At 46.3% G+C, this 22,245-nt stretch overlaps 1 protein-coding gene and 1 long non-coding RNA gene across 3 annotated transcripts; both read left to right on the top strand.

Moving 5' to 3' along the window:
* Positions 1-1,536: 1,536 nt before the first annotated feature.
* Positions 1,537-4,966, top strand: LOC122133068 (the record flags this gene model as incomplete). Its single annotated transcript, XM_042708397.1, has 3 exons — positions 1,537-2,501; positions 3,054-3,107; positions 3,244-4,966. Coding segments are annotated over exons 1-3 (2,742 nt in total), but the record flags the coding sequence as incomplete, so codon positions are not given.
* A 13,531-nt stretch (positions 4,967-18,497) lies between these two features.
* LOC116221601 lies at positions 18,498-19,706 on the top strand. Of its 2 annotated transcripts, none has more exons than XR_004164205.2 (3): positions 18,498-19,000; positions 19,246-19,409; positions 19,519-19,706. It is a non-coding gene; the product is annotated as an uncharacterized LOC116221601 (long non-coding RNA). The 2 variants fall into 2 exon arrangements; XR_004164204.2 differs by having other exon boundaries at positions 19,243-19,409.
* Positions 19,707-22,245: the final 2,539 nt, after the last annotated feature.

The raw sequence follows: 22,245 nt of genomic DNA, 5'->3' as shown, positions 1-22,245 counted from the left end.
TCATGTATCAAAGTCTTTGAACCAACCAGGAGGTTTTCGCTCTCTAGCGAGGTGTGCTCGATCATTCCTGTCTCTCTCAGGTGCACGATCTTCAGCTGTCTCAGCCGCGGGTTGATCTGTGGTTATCATTGCTGAGTCAGCCGCATGAGTGTTCTCGTCGGCAGGTATCACTGCCGCATCAGGTACCTGTGTGAGGTGAGAGGAATGCCAGAGTTTCCCATCCGACAATCCGTATGTGCATGGACCAACTTGCTTTTGGATTTGAACTGGATCTGTGAATCTGGGATGTCCTTTGGGAACATGAGTCTGTTTTCTCACTCTTACTTTGTCCCCTACTTTGAAAGCAGGCGCACGTGTCAGCCTATTGGAACTGGAGGTGGATAGTTAGTTGTGTTTCCAGCTTGCTGTGAAATTGTGTGCTGTGCCTTTTTGATTTGCTGTGTTTGTGAAATGTATCACCCTTTTATATTCACTGTTCACACTGTGATCTTCGATTTACGTGCACCATGTGAAGCGCATAGAAACACTATTCTCCACACAGACTTCTCCTTGGGGCTCACTGATCACTCTATTGCTTTCACCTGGACTAATTAATGGGACCCTTACCTACCAACCTATCTGCGGGAGCGAGGGGCAAAGAGGGGGAGTACAAAAAGAGGAAACAACGGACGTACCGGAGACACGGCAGGGACAACGAGACGGTGGCAGACGAACCGAGCGGCTGCAACGGATGGAAACGGACGAGAGCACGCCATCTTCACAAGGAGCTGCCGTTGTTGGGTGATCGATACGCACACTTCCTAAACTAAGGGACGTAAGCCTTTCCTGACGTTTTAAACGTTCTATTGCTGCTGACTACGTGGCCTATATAGTGTGTTTATATTGTGCCTGTTTATCCGAGGGTTGCTGATTCCCACTTCCGGATTGGAACTACACCTTCCATCGGTACGACGAGAAGCCAGCGTGAATTACGACTCAACGCCCCCAATATGCAGCCTAAAGGAAAGTAAAACATCTACTCCCATCCTATTGTGTTGCATATTGAACCGACTGAGTTGTAATTGTTCCTTTTGTGTTGGCGTTGGTGGCTGGGCTGGGAGGCCGTGACTGACGTCACTGGGGAATTCCAGGGAAGCCCTTCGTCGGAAGGGGGCGTCGGCCACAACGTCACTCCAAGCCCTCTGCAGGCTACACTGGAAAGATCACGGCTGGATTTACCACAAACGGACCCCAGCTGCCGGACAGCTTGTGACTGGACTTTCCTTGTGGACATTTACCTTGTTTTAAAAGACTGCTTTTAAAACATAAATTATCTTTAACTTGTTTTAACAAATAAAACTATTTTTGTAATTAAATACTGTTGGTACTTCTGTGTCCTGGGCATTCGTACAATTAAGGAGGGGTCATACGGCTGACATCTCCTTTTCTGGCGTAGTCGGCAGGATGCCCAGTGACACAGAAGACCACTCGGGCTCGCCCGATAGATTAAATATTCCACAGAGTAATGCACCTCTAACTCCGGCGTCACCCTTAACTATGCCATGGTTTTTCAGTGCTCCCTGGCTCCCAAAATTCAATGGTGAGCGGCGGCAATTCGGGGAATGGCGTGCCCAGGTGCAGGCTATGCTGCGTGCACAACCACTCTCTGATGAACAGCAAGCCGACTTCATCTTCAGCGCCTTAGAAGGAGAAGCCCGGCGCGAAGTGGCATTATTGGATGCAGCACAACGCAACACTGGCAAGCACATTCTTTCTGCCCTAAAGGAACTTTATGGGGAGACCCTCAATGCAGCGCAAGCAAGAGCAGCCTTTTTCAAGTGCCGACAAAGCCCTGATGAGAAGGTAGGGGATTTCATTCTCCGGCTGAGGGAATGCCATGCGAAGTGGCGACAGCTTGACCGACAGGCTGCAGGGGCGGAAGACGAGGCACCGCTGGACCAGTTTGTGCTGGGCATGAAGGCGGGTCCTGTGAGAACAGAACTACAGCGTTACCTGCGTCGACAGCCTCTTCAAGGTTTTAAGGCAGTGACTGCAGAAGCCCGGGCCCTAGAAGAGGAGCTGGGAAGTGGCACTGAGGAGGCCCAGGCGAGTGCAGTAAGAGCCACTCCTGCCCGTGCAGCAACCATGATGGAAAGGAGGGAAGAACCAACTGGACCGACCCACAAGCAGATGGATGACTGGAAGGAAGAACTGCGCCGTGAGCTGCAACAAGAACTGTCAGAGCAAGTGAAGGCCCTTGGCACGCAGTTAGTAGAGCAGCTGCGGGGACATGCTGCCTCCAACAGCCGACCAGGGGACAGCTCCCGGGAGCAACCACGAGATCATACAACACCCCCTCCAACCCAGGCAGGCCTTAGCCATGCGACGAGTTACCAGTGGGACCCACAAGGCCGACCCATCTGCTTGGATTGCAGGGAGGCTGGCCATGTGCGGAGGAATTGCCCCAAGCGGCAGCGGCCCTCAAGGGGTTTTCAGAACCCCCCACCGCAGCGGGCCGGCCGGTGGGGGTGGTGGAGGACATCTCAACTCCTTCCCTACGGCCTGCTCTAATAGGTGAGTGTCCAGGGGTGGAGGTGGAGGTTAATGGCCAAATAATACCTTGTCTGCTTGATACCGGTTCACAGGTGACCTTGATGAGCCAGACCCTTTTAGACAGCGCTTGGGAAATGTGGGGTTGGAAGTGGGAGAAGAGTCACGCTGGTTGTCGTTGAAAGCTGCAAATGGCCTGCAGATCCCCTATATTGGCTATGCCTTACTGGACTTCAAGGTGGGTGGTGTTCAGCTTCATAATAAAGGAGTGTTTATTGTAAATGATGACTGTTTAGGTGCAGAACGGGCTATCCTAGGAATGAACATTATAGCAGACTGCTGGCGGGAACTTATGCATGGCCTTCACCCTGGAGAGGCAGCTTTTCGGTCCCAGCTTCCACCTCGGGCAGAGCGAGAGTGGGGGAAAGCATTTGCTGTCTGCCAGCAAGCCAGCATGGGGCCCACTCCGCCTTTCCAAGGGCATGTAAGACTCCCAAAGTCAGAGACTATTGTGGTTCCTGCAGAATCCGAACTCTTAGTGTGGGGACGGACGAGCGAAGATTCGTCTTCCTCAGGACGTACCCTATTGGTTGAACCATTACCCCAGCATGATGCAGAATGGCGAGTGGGGAGGGCCTTAGTCACCACAAGGGGGGGTTATGTGCCAATCCGCCTGTGTAATCCCCATCCTTATGTTGTCGAGATTTCCCCCAGGACAGTCCTTGCAGAACTCCACGGAGTGTCAGCAGAAGACGTCCAAGCACAACGGGTGCTCCGCCTGCATGGTGAAGAGACCGGGACTGTCGAGGTTACCATCCATAGCGTTGATGCCCTCCAGGCCGGTGACTCTGCAGCGCCCCCCGTCCTGGGTGAAGGGTTGACTACAGAACAGCAACAGAGGGTGAAAGGCCGGATGGACCAGTGGAGGGCTGTGTTCGCGCAGCACGAGGAAGACTTTGGGCGGACAGGGGCCGTTCAACATCAGATTCCGACCGGCTCTGCACCACCCAGCCGGGAACGATACCGGCCTGTGCCGCCCAGCCTCTATCCCGAGCTCCGCAGTCTACTGAAAGGCATGCTGGAGACTGGGGTAGTACGGGAGAGTTCCAGCCCTTGGGCAGCCCCAATTGTCCTCGTTAAAAAGAAAGATGGCTCCTGGCGCTTCTGCGTGGATTATCGAAAACTCAATGCGGTAACACACAAAGATGCTTACCCATTACCACGCATTGAAGAGTCACTGACCTGCTTAAAGAAGGCTGCCTGGTATTCCACTCTAGACTTAGCCGCTGGCTACTGGCAAGTCGAAGTTGATCCTAAAGACAGGGAAAAGACCGCCTTCACGACCCCTATGGGGCTATATGAATTCGACCGGATGCCTTTCGGATTGTGTAACGCGCCAGCGACGTTCCAGCGGCTAATGCAGCGGTGCCTGGGGGGAATGATTTACGAATCCTTGTTAATCTACTTGGATGATGTGATCGTCTACTCCCCAGATTTTGACAGCCATTTGCGAGACCTGGAGACGGTGTTTCGACGCCTTCAGGAGATGGGGCTCAAGCTACAACCCAAGAAATGCCGGTTCTTCCAACAAAAGGTAACTTATCTTGGCCATGTAGTTAGCCAGGAGGGGGTAGCTACAGATCCGACGAAGACTGCAGTAGTGGAGCAGTGGGAGGCACCAAGCACTGTCCAACAGCTGCGGTCCTTCCTCGGCTTCGTTGGCTACTATCGTCGGTTTGTCCAAGACTTTGCCAAAATCGCAGCCCCATTGAACCGCCTCCTGCAAGGGGGTAGGACAACAAGCAAGAATACCCCAGTGGTGTGGAGCACAACATGTGAGCAAGCCTTTCGACAATTGAAGAGCGCCCTGGTGAGTTCCCCGATTCTGGCATATGCCGATTTCACCCTTCCGTTCCGCCTGTACACTGATGCGAGCCTGGATGGGCTAGGGGCAGTTCTGTCTCAGGTACAGGACGGTAAGGAGAGGGTAATAGCATATGCTAGTCGTAGCTTACACCCTACTGAAAGGAACGACCAGAATTATAGCTCTTTTAAGTTAGAATTTTTAGCATTAAAGTGGGCTATGACTGAAAAATTTAAGGATTACCTCTGGGGTGCTACAGTTGAAGTATTCACTGACAATAACCCTCTTGTCCATCTACAGTCAGCTCGGCTTGGCGCGGTAGAACAACGATGGGCATCGCAGTTGGCCAACTATAATTACACCCTGAAGTATAGACCAGGGAAGCTTAACCAGAATGCGGATATCCTGTCTAGGCTGCCCGGAGAGCAGGTGGCTACAGTGTGTCTGCTGCAAGGAGAGAGCGAAGCCCAACAGGAAGTGGAAGAGGACTGGGCCCACCAGCAACAACGAGACCCTGACCTGCGCCGGCTCTCGAGTTGGCTGGAGAGGGGGTCTCAACCGACTGCCCTGGAGAGGAGAACATCAGCATGGCCCTACAAAGGTGGTTGCGGGAATGGTCCCGGCTGGAGAACAAGGAAGGAGTGTTGTGGAGGAAGAGGGTGCAGCAGGGGACCGGGGAGCCTTGTCAACAAGTCTTGGTGCCACAACAGAGAGGACGGACCTTATGGGAAGAATACCATCGACAAGCTGGGCATGCCAACCCAGACAAGACCGCCGCCCTCCTACGTCAACGGTACTTCTGGCCTGGAATGGCTAATGACGGTGCCACCTGGGGCCAAGAATGTCGTCAGTGCATCACCAACAAGCCTGGACCTGCGGTAAGAGCACCCTTGGTGTCCATCCAGTCCAGTTACCCGTTCCAGATTGTGGGTATAGATTATTTGTCTCTTGGGCGATCTGACGATAGCCATCCCTACATTCTGGTAATGACTGATTTATTTTCGAAGTATGCAGTAGCTGTCCCGACCAAGGACCAGTCAGCCACGACTACCGCCCGTGCTGTCTGGACTCACTTGTTCCAAGTCTTCGGCTGCCCAGAACAGATTCATTCGGACCGTGGGGGTGCCTTTGAGTCAGCCCTCTTCACAGAGTTGTGCCAACTATACGGATGCCGAAAGAGTCGAACGACACCGTACCACCCGCAAGGGAACGGAGCCTGTGAACGCTTTAATCAGACCCTTTTGGGCCTGTTAGGGACTCTACTAGAAGAGGAAAAGTCACAGTGGCAGGCTAAGCTGCCAGCCTTGCTTCAGGTATATAATAACACCACACATAGAACTACCAACCTGACACCCCATTTCATGGTCTTTGGACGCCACGCACGCTTGCCAGTAGACTGGATCCATGGAGTAACAGTGCAGGGGGATACCCATGTTACAAATGGCTGGGTCCAACACCAACACCAGCTCCTAGGGAAGGTCTACCGCTTGGCCCAGAAGCACTCCCGGCAACAACAAGGACGGGACAAGGCACGTTACGATCGGCGGGCCCGCGCACCAGACCTTCTTCCAGGGGAGCGGGTTCTGTTAAGACATTTCCGACGACGAGCACAGGGTAAGCTGACACCCCGTTGGCTCCCCACACCCTTTGTGATTGTGGAAAGGGTGTACCCAGACGGACCCGTGTACCTCATTAAGCCGGAGGGAAGAGAGGGGCCCACCAAAACTGCTCACCGCAACAATCTTCGGCCTTGCCCTGTAACTTTCCCCCAGGAACCTACAGTGGCAGTGGAACCAGAACCACCACTAGGGCGAACCACAAGCCAGAGTGGCACTGGTGTAAACCAGAGGAGGACCTACTGGCCCCTGACCTTTTATGGTCGAAGACCGGTACCTCCAAGAGAGCCCGAACCCCCAGCAATCCCTGAAGACCCTCTCTATGGGCCAGACAGCCCCGTCCAAGATGCGCCAGCCAGCGCCGATCCTGGGCTGTCCGGACCCCGGGTTGCTGCCGCTCTCCAAGGTACCAAGGACCTACCCCTGCGCCGCTCCACCCGTTCCACTCAAGGTAACAAACCGGACCGGTATAGTCCATGTTAGTCGGGACGACTAGGGTCAAAGTGGGGGGGAAATTGTCAGCCTATTGGAACTGGAGGTGGATAGTTAGTTGTGTTTCCAGCTTGCTGTGAAATTGTGTGCTGTGCCTTTTTGATTTGCTGTGTTTGTGAAATGTATCACCCTTTTATATTCACTGTTCACACTGTGATCTTCGATTTACGTGCACCATGTGAAGCGCATAGAAACACTATTCTCCACACAGACTTCTCCTTGGGGCTCACTGATCACTCTATTGCTTTCACCTGGACTAATTAATGGGACCCTTACCTACCAACCTATCTGCGGGAGCGAGGGGCAAAGAGGGGGAGTACAAAAAGAGGAAACAACGGACGTACCGGAGACACGGCAGGGACAACGAGACGGTGGCAGACGAACCGAGCGGCTGCAACGGATGGAAACGGACGAGAGCACGCCATCTTCACAAGGAGCTGCCGTTGTTGGGTGATCGATACGCACACTTCCTAAACTAAGGGACGTAAGCCTTTCCTGACGTTTTAAACGTTCTATTGCTGCTGACTACGTGGCCTATATAGTGTGTTTATATTGTGCCTGTTTATCCGAGGGTTGCTGATTCCCACTTCCGGATTGGAACTACACCTTCCATCGGTACGACGAGAAGCCAGCGTGAATTACGACTCAACGCCCCCAATATGCAGCCTAAAGGAAAGTAAAACATCTACTCCCATCCTATTGTGTTGCATATTGAACCGACTGAGTTGTAATTGTTCCTTTTGTGTTGGCGTTGGTGGCTGGGCTGGGAGGCCGTGACTGACGTCACTGGGGAATTCCAGGGAAGCCCTTCGTCGGAAGGGGGCGTCGGCCACAACGTCACTCCAAGCCCTCTGCAGGCTACACTGGAAAGATCACGGCTGGATTTACCACAAACGGACCCCAGCTGCCGGACAGCTTGTGACTGGACTTTCCTTGTGGACATTTACCTTGTTTTAAAAGACTGCTTTTAAAACATAAATTATCTTTAACTTGTTTTAACAAATAAAACTATTTTTGTAATTAAATACTGTTGGTACTTCTGTGTCCTGGGCATTCGTACAATTAAGGAGGGGTCATACGGCTGACACACGCGCCCCCCTCTTTTTGTCACAATATGCCTTGATCTGGGTCTGACGGTTGGAGACACGCAGGCGCACTTCGGCATCACGATGGTCACAGGGTGGCAATGGCAGAATGGCCAGTTTGGTTCTCATTTTACGACCAAACATCAGTTCGAAAGGCGACATGCCTGTCATGGCATGTGGAGTTGCACGGTAAGTCTGTAGGAAAGCGGTCATTGTCTCTTTCCATGGAGCAGCTTGTACAATGGCAGCTTGTACGCAGCTTTTCAGGACCCGATTAAATCTTTCCACAGCCCCATTAGACGCTGGATGGTACACAGACACTTTGATCTGCGTGATGTTACGCTCTTTCAGGAATGTGGAAAGCGCAGTCGAAATCAGTTGTGGGCCATTCATAGTTTTCAGTCACGTGACTACAATAGGTAGCTGACGGGCAAAAAGAACAGCGAAACAGCGTTAAACAGTGGACAACTTCGAGCAGTGCCGCCTACTCAACTACGATCGCCATCAACCACAGACCATACCACTATAGCCAGACAGAGATATTTAGAAAGAAATAAAATGTTTGATCCATGTACTGCACCCACTGACATTTTTATTTCTTTAACCTCGACGAAGTCCCTGCCAGAGCTCCAGTGTGGAGATATTTACATCTATCTAATAGAAAATCCGTCCCCCTACACATCTCAAAAACTGAAAGCCTACAAAAGCACAGATAGTTATTTAATTTTCAGAAGTGGATGGGTTCACAACGCTGTCGTCTGGAAGGTGAAAACAAAAAACATCTTCATAATCAGAGCAAAGATGAGTGCCATTTAATAGCTAGCTACCAGCTAGCGAGATACCTGCTGTTAGCTACGAGCTACCTGTTGTTAGCTGCGAGCTACCTGCTGTTAGCTACGAACTACCTGCTGTTAGCTACGAGCTACCTGCTGTTAGCTAGCAGCCTTTAGCCTACCCAACGCTGTTCTTTATCATTTGACACAATTTTCTGGTTTAAACAAGTACGAACACCTCGTCTGGCGAATGACAACTTAAATTATCTTCCCATATATTTTCTACTGGATTGTAGTTGTAGTATTACCAGTTGGATGACAAAATACACTAGCCTAGCCTACTTGTTTAGGTACTTGTCGCAATCTTAGAGAAGAAACCGGGTAATCCAATTTGAATTGTGTTGATGCTTTGTTTCTTGACTTTATTACTTGATCTATTCCCGTTTTAGGTAGTTATTCTGATAAATGAGGCGACCAGAACAGGGTGACTGCTTTTATTGCCAGCCCCAAAAGTATGGCTGCTTTACTGTGTGTCCGAGAAAAATTGACCCAGAAGACGTCTACAATCCACTGGCAGCAACGTGGGCGGGTTTTAAATGCGATAAAAACAAAATCCGGGCTTGTCTCCTAGCCGATTTGAACAGCCAACCGAGCAACAACTGTCTAGCATTTTACTACCTAAGTCAGACAATGTTAAAGCGGAGACATTAAATGATATTGAATGAAAGGTGGTCGGTTCCTGTATAAACTCCAGTGTTAGACAGGTGTGGAATGTGTTTTTTGCCCTTCAGCTGGTCATTCTGACGTCACGTGAAAACTATGAATTGTCAGTCACTACGCATTCAGGGTTGCCATAGCGACTAAAGATAGTAGTGAGGAATCCTATTATGACCTCACTGGTAATGGATGATGTAAATGCCACTTCTGGCCATTTGGAATAGTAATCAGTAAGAGCAATGGCATACCTACAGTTCCATGGAGCTGTCTCGAAAGGTCCTACTATGTCAAGGCCTATCTTTGTCCATGGGGCAGCAGGCAAGGGAACAGGCTGTAGTGGTGCAGCGAAGGTCTTTGCAGTACGGTCCATGCTTTGGCAGAGTGTGCAGGCTGAGATGTAGGACTGGGCCAGGGAGTCCATTGCCGGGAACCAGTACAGCTCACGCAGGCGCTGTTTAGTTCGCACAATGCCCTGGTGGTTCTCATGTGCCAACACAACTAATGTTTTCCTTAAAGCAACCGGCACCACTAAGCGAGATCCACGGAGCACTAAGTTCTCATGTACACTCAGTTCATTTCGCATTTTGAAGTATGGTTTCAGCTCAATACTCACTGATTTTGGAGAAGCAGGCCATCCTTTTTGGATCTGTGTGCGCAATGCAGAGAGCTCGGTGCATACTGTAGAAGCAGACTTGAACTCAGCAGGCGTAATAGCAGCTTGTGCTGTAGTGAGCAGTGCAACCAACTCGGGCTCAGTCTCTGGTTCATGTGAAGTAGCAGTAGGCAGTGGCAATCGAGACAGACAGTCCGCAGTTTGATTCTGTGTGCCAGCACGGTAGATTACGTCATAGTTAAAACACAACAAGCGTGCTGACCATCTGGCGATGCGCATTCCAGCTCTGTCAGCACCTTTTGTGCTCAGAAGAGTAGTAAGGGCCTGGTGGTCGGTGCGGAGAGTAAACCTGTGTCCCCACAAGTATGTCCTCCATTTCTCGACTGCCCAAACACAGGCTAAAGCCTCTTTCTCAACGGTTGCATATTTTCTTTCAGTCTGTGTAAGTGTTCTTGAAGCAAAGGCAACTGTTCGTTCAATGTTGTTTGGGTGAATCTGTGTGAAGACGGCGCCTATGCCGTAATCAGAAGCATCTGAGGAAACAATGCTTGGTAAGGCAGGGTCATATAAGGCTAGTGCCGAACTGTCCAGCAGCAGCTGTTTGACCTCCCCGAAGCACTTGTCAGCCTTTGCAGTCCATTTGTACTCTGTGTCGCTGCGAAGGCACGCGCGCAGCGGCTCGACCACAGTGGCGTAATTGGGTAAGAATTTGTTGTACCAAGAAAGCATCCCCAGCAATGACCGTAAGGTGGCAGCATCCTTTGGTGGTGGCGCTTGTGTGATGGCTTTGACGTGGTCTGTGTCTGGTTCAATTCCCTGTGCGGTCACTATGTGTCCCAGAAAGCGCAGGCTGGGCTGTCTGTATTGGCACTTTTTCTCATTGATACGCAGACCTGCCTTTTTGAGACGCTGCAACACCTCCTGAAGCGCAGCATCATGCTGCAATTGTGTACTTCCAAAACAAATGATGTCATCAAGATAATTCTGAACATTAGGTACTCCCTGCAGGACCACAGACATCATCTTCTGAAATGCCGCGGGCGCGGACGCTAACCCGTAAGGTACACGGCAGAATCTGAAAAGACCCTCATGAGTTATAAATGCAGTCAAATCCCTACTATCTGGATGAAGTGGGAGCTGGTGGTAAGCACTTTCAAGATCAATAGTTGAAAAGAGTATTGATCCAGCAAGAGTGGCAAGCAGTTCATCCATATGTGGTAGAGGGTGGCTGTCCACCACTATGGCTTTATTTGGTTCTCGTAGATCTACGCACATTCTTATGCCACCTGTTTTCTTTTGCGTCACAACGATGGGTGAAACCCACGGTGAGGCATCAATTCGTTCAATCACCCCAGAAGAGAGCAATTTGTTCAATTCGTCAGACACAGCTGATCTGACAGCGAAGGGCAGACGGCGTAGTTTCTGTCGAACAGGTGATGCAGACAGAGATCTTGACTTTGTGCATAAATCCTTTAGCGCAGCCCATAGCTGGCGAATCTTTGCTGGCTGTGGCCAGTTGCATTACTGGTCTGGAGGCAGGTGAGGCAGAAAGCAATGTACATCCTTCAATATGCAGTTTAAGAGCAGTTATCAAGTCCATCCCCATTAATGGGGTTCCATTGTCTGTAACATAAAAGTTCACTTTACAAGCATCATTGTCTCTCACCACTGTAGCAGGCATGCACCCCAGCACTTTGATTGGAGTTTGGGAGTAGGTCACAAGGCGAGCTGCAGGTGGTTGTAGGGTCACTCCCTTGAAGTATTTCTCCACTATTCCTTGGGGCAGAACCGACACTGATGCTCCAGTATCCACTGTCAATGTAACAGTCTTTTGCATGGTCCCGGCGCATATATCCACGGTGCAATTCAGTTTAGCCGGCGACTCTTCTCTTTGCAGCATAAAGAATGTGTATTCGGGTATATCCACTTCGCGCACGCTGTGAGTCTGTGCAGCAGACCTACACACACGGCTAAAATGTCCTCTCTTATTGCAAGTTTTACACACGGCAGTGCTAGCTGGGCATTCCGGTGCATTTGCCAGATGCTTGTCGGATCCACAGCGAAAGCAGGCACGGGAATTTGTAGCAGGAGTGAAACTGGCGGTGGACTGACCTGTAGATGACCCCACTCGCGCATTTTTCCATGGCTGTAGACGTTGCACTGTGCTGTGTACTTGGACTGCTTGCACAGGTAACCCACTTTTAGTCATGCATTTTGCTTGCTCGCCAGCTGACTCCATCTGACTAGCGATAGTAAAAGCATCCTCTAATGTCAATTTCTGCTTTAACAACAGTCTTTCCCTTATGCGTGCATGTGCAACGTGTTCCACTAATTGGTCACGTATCATGTCATCACCGTTAGCGAACTCACAGGTAGCGGCTAGCTGGCGCAAAGCAGTCACATACTGAATTATAGATTCATCTGCTAGCTGAACTCGCTTCCGAAATGTGTGCCGTTCCACTACGACGTTTACCTTTGGCGTGAAGTAGCCATGCAGAGAAGTTAGCGCAGTTGCCAACGTATCACCAGTGTTCGGTAATGTGTAGAATATCCTTTGGCCCTCTGTGCCTAAACAGTGAAGTAGAAGAGCGCGTTGTCTTGCCCCAGTCCATTCTTGTCCTTCCACATCGATTACCAGGCAGTAGTTTTGGAAAATCTTCACCCAGGACTTGAATGGAATGGCATGCTCCCCTGGCGCGGGCAGAAAAAAATCCGGGAAAGGTGTATTCGTAGCCATCGTCGAAAAAAAATGATAATTCCAGTAAATTCCAACGTGAGTAAGTTCCTCGTCGCCAATTTGTTATATTGCAACTATAAATGAACAGGAGGCAGGTGGTTAACTTCCAAACACTTTATCCAAAGTAGGAGCATGTATACGGCATGGTACATGGGTAAGGCTTCATCCTAGAACACTAACTACTTCTCTCCCAGTACATGGTAATCCCACACATAACAGTGCAATACAGCGACACCTAGTGGTGTGGTTGCAGCATGAAGACACAACAGATGGGTATAACAGATCCCCGTATATGTAGTGGCATAAACTTACTGCTGGTGAAATTACTCTTTTATTTTTTCCTTTGTATAGTAGTACATTCAATAAACTAGTAAAGTACCAGCTTAAGATCTACGGGTCCATTAAACTATTAACCTTTTCAACTAAACTGCAGTTTTCAGAATAGATTTCAATATTCTCTTAGCTACTAGTCTATAAATCACTCCATAGTCATGCACCTGAATATATAACAGACATGCTCTCAAGGTACACACCCAGTAGATCCCTGAGGTCTTCTGGCACTGAACTCCTAACAGTTGCAAAAGCCAGAACAAACAGACATGAAGAAGCAGCTTTTAGTTTCTATGCCCCCAGCCTTTGGAATACTATGCCAGAATACCTAAGAATGGCTTAAACGGTGGAAACCTTTAAACATGCACTTAAGACATGCACTTAAGATCCTTTGATCTCGCCTATCACTCACTGTAATATTTATCTGTTTATTTATCTCTGGAAAATCTGTGTCTCTTTACAAGTGTTTGTGTGTTTGTGTATTTAATTCGCGATACATTTACCGAAATAAAAGTCCTGTATATCCGTAAGACAGTAGGTTGCATAAGGCCTCTATAAATTCTTCAAAATAATAAGTTATCATTTTGGCACATATCGAAAACTAGTAATAAGACACAGGGCCGGCAGTAGCACATTTGGCGCTCTAGGCAAGCTTCACACCCCCCACAGCAATCACTTTTAGCTCCTCTAATCCTCTAATCTACACTTCATCATACTATTTGGGTCAACTATCAGCAATGTAGTAGATTAATCTATTGTCAAAATAATTCCACTGCATAGTACAGTTGCCTTGGTACATAATGTCCTACAATTTTTGTACAGTAGAGGGCAGTGCACTGTCAACAAAATCAAGCTCTGCCTATCTGATCTGACGGGTAACTTTCCATTATTAGTAAGTTATTCTTTTGATATGATCCATAATAATATTTTATTTCTGTGATAATTACACATGTCATTGCTGTTTAGATTTACTCTGAACTCTGCTTAATAGCTCATGAGGAAAACATGAAAATACACATAAAGATAAGCGGAAAGGTAAAAGGTTGTTTATGTTTCCATGGAAACATTAAAGGTCACCATGATTGTAAAGCTTTCATTCCTCTGTCAGATTATGAAGGAACGTGAGTTTGATTTCTTTATGTGAAAACATAACTAAAGCTCTGATTGAACAGTACTGGATACTGGGCCCAAAATGTGGATGGATTCGAATGGGTTGATCAGGCTATCCAGAGGTATAATATTTCTGAATAACACAATGCTGTTCATCTACACTAAATGATTGAACACTGTTATGAGTAAACAGTGGTAGTTTGTAGTTATGGAATAGGGCAAGCATGTTTGTCCATGTGTATGTCATGAGTTCTCCAGAAATTTCTGTCCACCAAGAATATTGAGGTGGCACGATATTACATGGTGTTGATGAAGAAGAGTCTGCAGCAGGTGAGTTAAGTGATGTTGGGAAGCTCTGCAGTGGCACATGCTGAATGCTCCCTTGGTCTGAGCTCATATGGAGAAATCACAAATAGTGAGCCTCTCTCTGACTAGGGAACTGTAAATAATGGGTACAAGCTGTACATAATCAGTCACTGGATTACACCCATTTGTAAACCATACAATCCATAATGTAGGGCAAGGGTAATTGTTAGTCAGTAGCCTAAGAAATGAAATATTCCATCATGTCCTTTGTAATAGCTGAGCATAACTGCCAAATTAGTGTATTCAGCTGAATTTGTGTTTATAAAAGAGGTGTGTGTGCATGCATGTCTAACCCCCTGCTGTGTGGATACAGTGAATTTTAACAGGTGGTGGGTACTGATAATAAAACAAAGTCTGGAGAGGGCTCCCTCCTAATACCTAACCAGCAGCTTCAGCCTTCCCTGCCCAGCTGCAGCAGTTCAAATGGCCTGAGTGCATATGTGAGTGAGTGTGAGTGTGTGTGTGCGTGTGCGTGTGCGTGTGTGAGTGTGTGTGTGTAAGTGCATAGGTGAGTGAGTGTGCGCGTGTGTGTTTGAGTGCACCTCAATTGAAATCATAAGCATATCTGCCCTTTCCAATGTTTTTGATGCATGTGCAAACAGATAGGGCTGAAGATTGCGATATATCAGCATGGATTGACCTGATCTAACAGAGCTAGCCATTCACCTTTACGATGATATATTTTGGTGGCTTGGTAGTTAAGGCCTGAAAGGCCTCCTTAGAGCCAGCTAGCACACCCACACTCTCTTTATCTCTCTCCCTCTTGCTTGCCATGTAGATGCATATAAATACACACATACATATATACACATGTTAAGACACACACAGACACATGTAGATATTGCCCAGATGTATTACATTTATCTGGTGTAGTTGTTTGCAGGTATACTGGACAACCTTGAGATTGCTTGGTTAGCGGGTTGTAAAGACACGTTCTTTATCAGGTACAGATGAACCTTTAATAATCAAAGTAACTGACCCGTGGGGACTGATACCGTTTTGTGCAAAATCAACTATGCATTCATTTTTCACTTACAGTGAATGCAGTGCATTAGACAAATTATGCTTTTTTTAAAACTTTCGCTTCTTTAATGTTCCACTGGAGTTACGAACGTAACTGGCAATTAGCAGAACCTTATATCCAAACAATAGAGTCACGAAAGAGACTATACTTGACTTTGATTTGATTTTACCAACCACCCCTTTAACAGCATGTTCTCCTTTAACCCTCTTTCCAACACTGTCACACCCAGCTGTGATAAATTACACATGAACCCTGTTAGTGTCATGTCTCCAATGAATCAAATCGTTCTACACCCTGTTTGTAAAGGCCCTGGACCACCTTGTAATATATAGGCATGATGGAGTTGGGATTAGCATAGAATAGATTAGGTTATAATAACCAGGCCTGCTGTGTGTCTTGCTCGTGACTGGGAACAAGATGACGTCCAAAGCCACTCCCTCCCAACCCGCTGCTCACAGTTCGCTAACTGGCCATAACGCACACACAACGCATGTTCTAAACTTATACAAACACAGGCTATCTAAAAGAGCTCTCCTCTCTCATACACAAACTTATACAAACACAGGCTAACTAAAAGAGCTCTCCTCTCTCATACACCAACTTATACAAACACAGGCTAACTAAAAGAGCTCTCCTCTCTCATACACCAACTTATACAAACACAGGCTAACTAAAAGAGCTCTCCTCTCTCATACACAAACTTATCCAAACACAGGCTAACTAAAAGAGCTCTCCTCTCTCATACACAAACTCATCCAAACACAGGCTAACTAAAAGAGCTCTCTTCTCTCATACACTAACTTATCCAAACACAGGCTAACTAAAAGGGTAGCCCCACTAACTTTGGGCCCCCCTTGACCCGGTTCCTGGGGACAACAGTGCGTCCCGGTGTGTCAGTGGTCCTATAATAACATTTAGAGCTTTTGCATTGCAAACTTTTTCCAATTCAATTTTATTTTATTTATGTAGCACCAATAACAACTGAAATTGTTTCTAGGCACTTTGCAGAGCCCAGAGCCTGAACCCATTAGAGCCAGCACCAAGGTGAGCGGGGCAAGGAAAAGCTCCCTTTTAAAAGGAAGAGACGGTGAGCAGAACCTCAGCTCGAAGGGAGGACCCATCCGCTTGGGCTCAGCCGGGTTGAGATAGAGATTGAAAAGGGAGGGGGAGGGCATAAGGGAAGGGAGGAAATATTGAAATATTAGTAGTGATGCAGTTTGGAAACTCATGCATAGGTTCACATAAGGTAGCGCATAGATAAGGAAGAATAAGTTAGTAGAAATTCAAAATATCACTGTTAAACACTGAGGGCCCTATTTTGATGGCAAAAATTGGCCAACATATTCTTCTCTGACAGGGAACATTTGAATGCAAACCTGTGTTATGGGTTTATGCAATTAATCTATCTCAGATGTCCTCAAAGTTAATTTATATCTGGGTAGATTTAAAAAAAGAAGCTGATACAATTCTAAGTAACAAAGCCATGTAATGGATACAATTTTAATCTTATCAATGTTAGTGACCATTGTTAGCTGAGATGAACCTAATATGTAGTAAAAGTTTAAGATAATTATTTTGCATCACCACATCGTAGGTAGGCTATTAATTTGGGGAATGTAGTGAGTAGCCTACTAAGAAAACTTCTATTTCCATAGAAAATAGAGCTGACCTCCTGCTCTTTTGCTCACACAACATTTCAACAAAAATGTAGCTGTGCATTTTTCATTTCAGTGCCTAGCTTCTAAGTTTCAAATGTGTTTCATTAGACACATTTTTATTATTACATTGAATATGTATCACACGTTGTTTGGACATTTCCAGAATGGACATGAGATGGGCTGTATTAATCTCGACAAAAAAAAACAACTTTAGCTTGTCATGGAATCTAAGTGGCTCTTACAGGCTCAAGATCACATACCCTGATGAACAATATAACAGTTAGTTCAAAAGGATGTGACTAGGGTGTTTAAAAAAGGACTGACAAGCTACAATAAAGTGTCAACGAATTGAATTGTTTTGAACAACAAGAGAAGCACTGTAGTTTATTCCTTGTAAAAGAGCTCCTGACGAACACTGTCCAGAACCTGCGGCGATGTTGCCATCCGATATTGTAATGTCGTTTGACACATTCAGTTTAAAGGGATTACTCGACAACGCTATTGGTCGACTTTAACCAAACCTTTCTCTCATTGACTTCAGCCTGGCTCTGCCCACTTAGTGCCCTTGACCACACCTCTACCACCCGCTCGGCAGCATGTCCATCTTGGCCTCTTTTGCCATCAAAATAGGGCCCTGAGAGTGAGTGAGTGAGCGTATGCGTATGCGTGTTCGTGCGCGCACTTGTCTGTGTGTGAGAGAAAGAATATGCATATATTGCACTCAGCAGAAACCTCCAGGTCTTGAGTCATGCATATTATAGAAGTGTACTTAATGACTTGTGACTGCATAATTTTATGACTCTTTGGGCGAAACTCAGGAAATGTAGCCTTGTGCCTGCACACACACTGACTGCATATCTGATTATTAGCCTGGTGGTGATAGCCCTATTATAATGTGCTGGTTGCATTTTATTGCTTTTCTTTAATTCTACAAAATTGGTCCTGTATAATGACTTCTTTTCTCATATGTATTACAATGGTTCTTAAGTGGGTTTTGCTGCAATATACTGTAAGTACAATTTTGTGGCAATCGAATTTAAGGAATGGTAATTTAGCACAATCTTCCATTCTGGCGGACTTCGTGGTTTTCCCAAAAATGATCTTATTTTCAATTGTGCTTCTAAATTGAGCTATATGAGCTATATGAGCTATACTAAAGCAGGCTATTCTCTGATTACAAGACCTGACTTAGAAATGACACTGGAGCAAAATCTTGAAGACATTTATTGATAAACATATAACAGTAAATTAACAGAGTTGCGTAGGCTACAGAATAACTAAAAGTTATTGAATAGACAGACTCATGTTCTCTACAGACTTCCGAACGATTTAGATAAGCACACACAATTCGTAGCCTACTTTATGGGGAAATGACTACAACTAGGCCCATTCATGTTAAGTCTATTGATGACACTGGCCTCGTTTAGCGCCTGAGATTATCCAGTGAAACTGATTGAATAGTTGATGTGACTGAGTTATCATTGGGCTGGCGTGTAATTTGACCTGTTCAGGTGTTAACTCAATGAAATTGGTGAGTATTTAAGTAAGTAAGACCAGCTGCGTCTGATAAACTGACAAGGAGTTAAGCGATATCGTTGGTCTGACATCAATTTATGTTAATTGGGAATAACTCGCTTTGTATTTATACCCAACTGAAAGGGCCGCGAGACAAGCGTTTGGGCAGCTCCCTGTTTATGAAAGAAAATTCTAAAATGAGGCTGAAACCAAACAGGGGTGTTGTTTTACTTTTCTGTCTTGGCTTTCTTTGTTTCAGCCAAATATGCTGTGTAAGCCTCGAAATCACGCGAAGACAAGAGAGACATGGAGAGGAAAAAAAACGATGATGTTCGAGTGGGTACCATTATGTTCGGCAGAGATATTTCTGATTTTGGCCCAGTGAAAAATGAGGATGGCTTTAACATTCAAGCTGACGCTGCTGAGCTGGTTGGTGGACAAGATGTCATTGATGACTCCAGTTCTTCTAAGGCAGCCTGGGCTAGTATGCGACCAACTGTGTTATGTACTAAGGACCTCATGAAGTTCTCGGCACAAGGCCTAGGATCCTCTTCACTTCAGCTAGACAGAGGTAAAGGGCTTATATTGGATAGTTTTAAAATATTGGGCTTCAGCCGACTGCTCGTTTTTGGTGCTGAAATATATTTTCAACAACTCACCAGGGCCTTGCTGTTGTCAGCTACTCACTGACTACACTAATGCAAAGGCTTGCCAGATTCAGCAGACTAACCATTTCTGTTCCTTCCTTGTGTGTGGGGTTGGGTCATTGTAAACTCTGGGAGAGAACCTGAGGACTTGGTGTCTTTTTGTCAGCAGGAGGAACACCGCTCAAGGGGGGGGGGATATATGAGGGCGAGATCAGCCAACCATCACACTCGGTGCCTTACATATAGCCTGTTGTGTGCATGTACATGCCCACTGGGTGTACATGGCTTCTGAACCAGAATTGGTCCTGGAGATGATGCCAAAAAGACCCTGAAGTTAGTCTTTAGCATTCCAACTCATGTAGGACTTTGTTTTTGTGTGTAGTTGTTTTAAAAACTGGGCATGACTTATTTTTTTAATGGTATTTATTTATTTTCCCTCCAGGGTGGCAACCATTTGCTCCAGATGTTATGGCAAGGCAATCCAGTAACCCTTTCTTGCCCTATGTCAACCCAAGCCTCTCAATCTCCTATGGATCGACCACTTATCCATCCATCAGCTCACACTACTGAAGCTCCATCTACTAAGTTAATACCATTAGGCCAAACCAATAAAGACACCGGGCCTCATTTATAAAATGTTGCGTAGAAACCATCCTACATTTGATCTCAGACGTTTTCTGAAATGGTCGTAAGTGTTATTCACAGAAAACGAACGTACGCCCAAAAAAACACGTGAACGCCATTCCTGCGTTTATAAATCACAAATGATCGTGGAATTGTGCGCAGCTGAATCTCCGCCCTCAAAAAATTTGCATATTATCAATGCACAAACTGAGCGCATCCTCAATGCACAAATTCTCTGTGACAATGGCAAGCAAGAAAGAAACATCTAAAAAGAAGAATTATAGTGAGGCTGAAATCGACGTTCTGCTGATGGAAGAGCAGATGCAGGCCAAAACATTGTTCAAAAGCCTGTTGGGTGGCGTAATGGCAAAAACAAAGTATGTGGCATGGTAGAAGACACGTCTCCGAAGCACCAGCGGCCGCACCTGCGGCACAAGCAGCATCAGAAGCCGCATCTGCGGCAGCAGCACCTGCTGCACCAGCATCGGGGCCTCGTCGGCCATCACCAGCGTCCTGTTCTCATTCACAAAGGGACTTGAATGAGTCTGTTAGTGAGGTTGTTGCCGAACTCTGTCCGCTATTGAGGGTTCTTTGAACAAACGCCTAAATAAAACATTCTGAAGAAAATTAACACGTGTGCATTTATTCTTATACTGTTGGTATAGTTGGTGAATCAGCTCCAGTCTTCTCAGCGCAGTGATGTGCCTGTTCCAGCCAGCTGGGATGGGAGGGTGGTCATCTTGGTCCATGCGCATTTCGTCTTCTCCTAGCTCTATGCCATGGCTTAGACAGATGTTGTGTAGCACACAACAGGCTAGGATGATCTGGCAAACCTTTTCGGGGTCATATAGCAGTCTCCCTCCCGATGCATCCAAACTTCGCCACCTTCCCTTCAGCATGCCTATGCTGCGCTCCACTACCGACCGCGCACGGGCATGTGCTGCTTTGAAGTGGGCTTCCTAGGCTGTCTGAGTGTGCGCAATCGGGGTGAGAAGCCATTGGGAACCCTGTTTTACGCAGAAAATCCTCTTTCACATTTTGCTGTTCCTGGGCACTGTATGGACATGTAATACATTTCGGACATAGAGGGATAATATCCTCTAACAACGCCAATGCAGCCATATCTCCTACTGAAAACGGTCACTATCAGCCTTTTTAGCGAAATGTTTTACACGTGTGGAATTAAAATGAATACATATTAGACGTGAATTTCATTCATGTATGAATTATTTAAATTGTTTAATATTATTGAGCGAAACATTCACCCTAATGGTGACGGTGGTGGTGACGATGTTGATGAAACTGCGTGTCGGCGCTCGGAGAGTTTCCGAAGAACCAGACGTAGAGATACGTCCTTTTCTACGTCTAAGACGGTTTTTATAAATATGTACTTAGACGTGGATTTGATCGCACGAACACTCTAAGATCAAATCTGTGCGTAAGTATGTTTTATAAATGAGGCCCACCATGTGATATCTTTAAATCTTTTATTTAATTGTAAATGTGTAAAAAAGGGAAACATGGAACATGAAAAACAAATGTAATTGTAAAACTGGACAGAACAAGGCACACTAGCTTGACATAGCTAACCTACCAGCTTCATCTTACCAATACGTTAAATATATAATGAAGATACAATCATGTTTTTTGATGCTATTGCTGTATGTCAACATGCATTTCGCTAGATAACATTATAATATCATGTCAGTAAACGAATGAAATACATATATCAATATTCAAAAGTCAGGGACATTACCTTAGCATAGCAATCACTCTGCTTACCTCGATATGCTACTTTAAATTTGAGGGCGAATTATTGAAGGCTAGCAACTCCTTTTTTTGAGGGAGACAGGAAACGCATTGACACCTCCAGGAGTCATTCTTGGGGCCTTTGAACTCGAACATATCTTTTAAATAGGGCCAAGGGTGGCTCATATCAGAGGGCTCAGTTCAGGCCGACTCTGGATCCATGTTGAATAGGCAGTAGTCAGGCTGTCTGTTGAATGTTCAGGTATAACAGGCAAAGCTACCGCTAGTGCTGCTGCCAGACGCGCACTCTGATATCATTGGAGTTGATAGAGCCACCTGATTGGTTTAAACTTCCAAAACAGCAATGCAATCCATAGTTTTGTGTAGGCAACATTTTGGCGAAACTGTGTTCATAAATTGTAACGAGTAACAACACATATTGTAGAAATGTAGCGGAGTAAAAGTATAGATAATAGCTAAAAAATTTAATGGAGTAAAAGTAAAAAGTATGCAATATTATTTTTACTTAAGTAAAGTACAGATACGTAAAAATGTACTTAAGTACAGTAACGAAGTAAAAATACTTTGTTACATTCCACCACTGAATAGACTGAATAACAGTTCAAAGTCTTCTCTGCCATCAGACGTAGATGTTAGTTAGAGAGTCACTGGACCCATCCTGTCCACATATCCTGGCAATGGCTTAGTGATGTGTCTCAGGTGACTCTCGTCGTGGAAAAAAATTGAAAAAAAAAAAACATATTTGGGAATGTGAATTTGCCAGCTCAACCGATCA

Source organism: Clupea harengus, chromosome 8, assembly GCF_900700415.2.
Source record: "Clupea harengus chromosome 8, Ch_v2.0.2, whole genome shotgun sequence".
Taxonomy (NCBI): domain Eukaryota; kingdom Metazoa; phylum Chordata; class Actinopteri; order Clupeiformes; family Clupeidae; genus Clupea; species Clupea harengus.
Note: the sequence above shows the minus strand (reverse complement) of the source record. Positions and strands in the feature narration are given on the sequence as shown.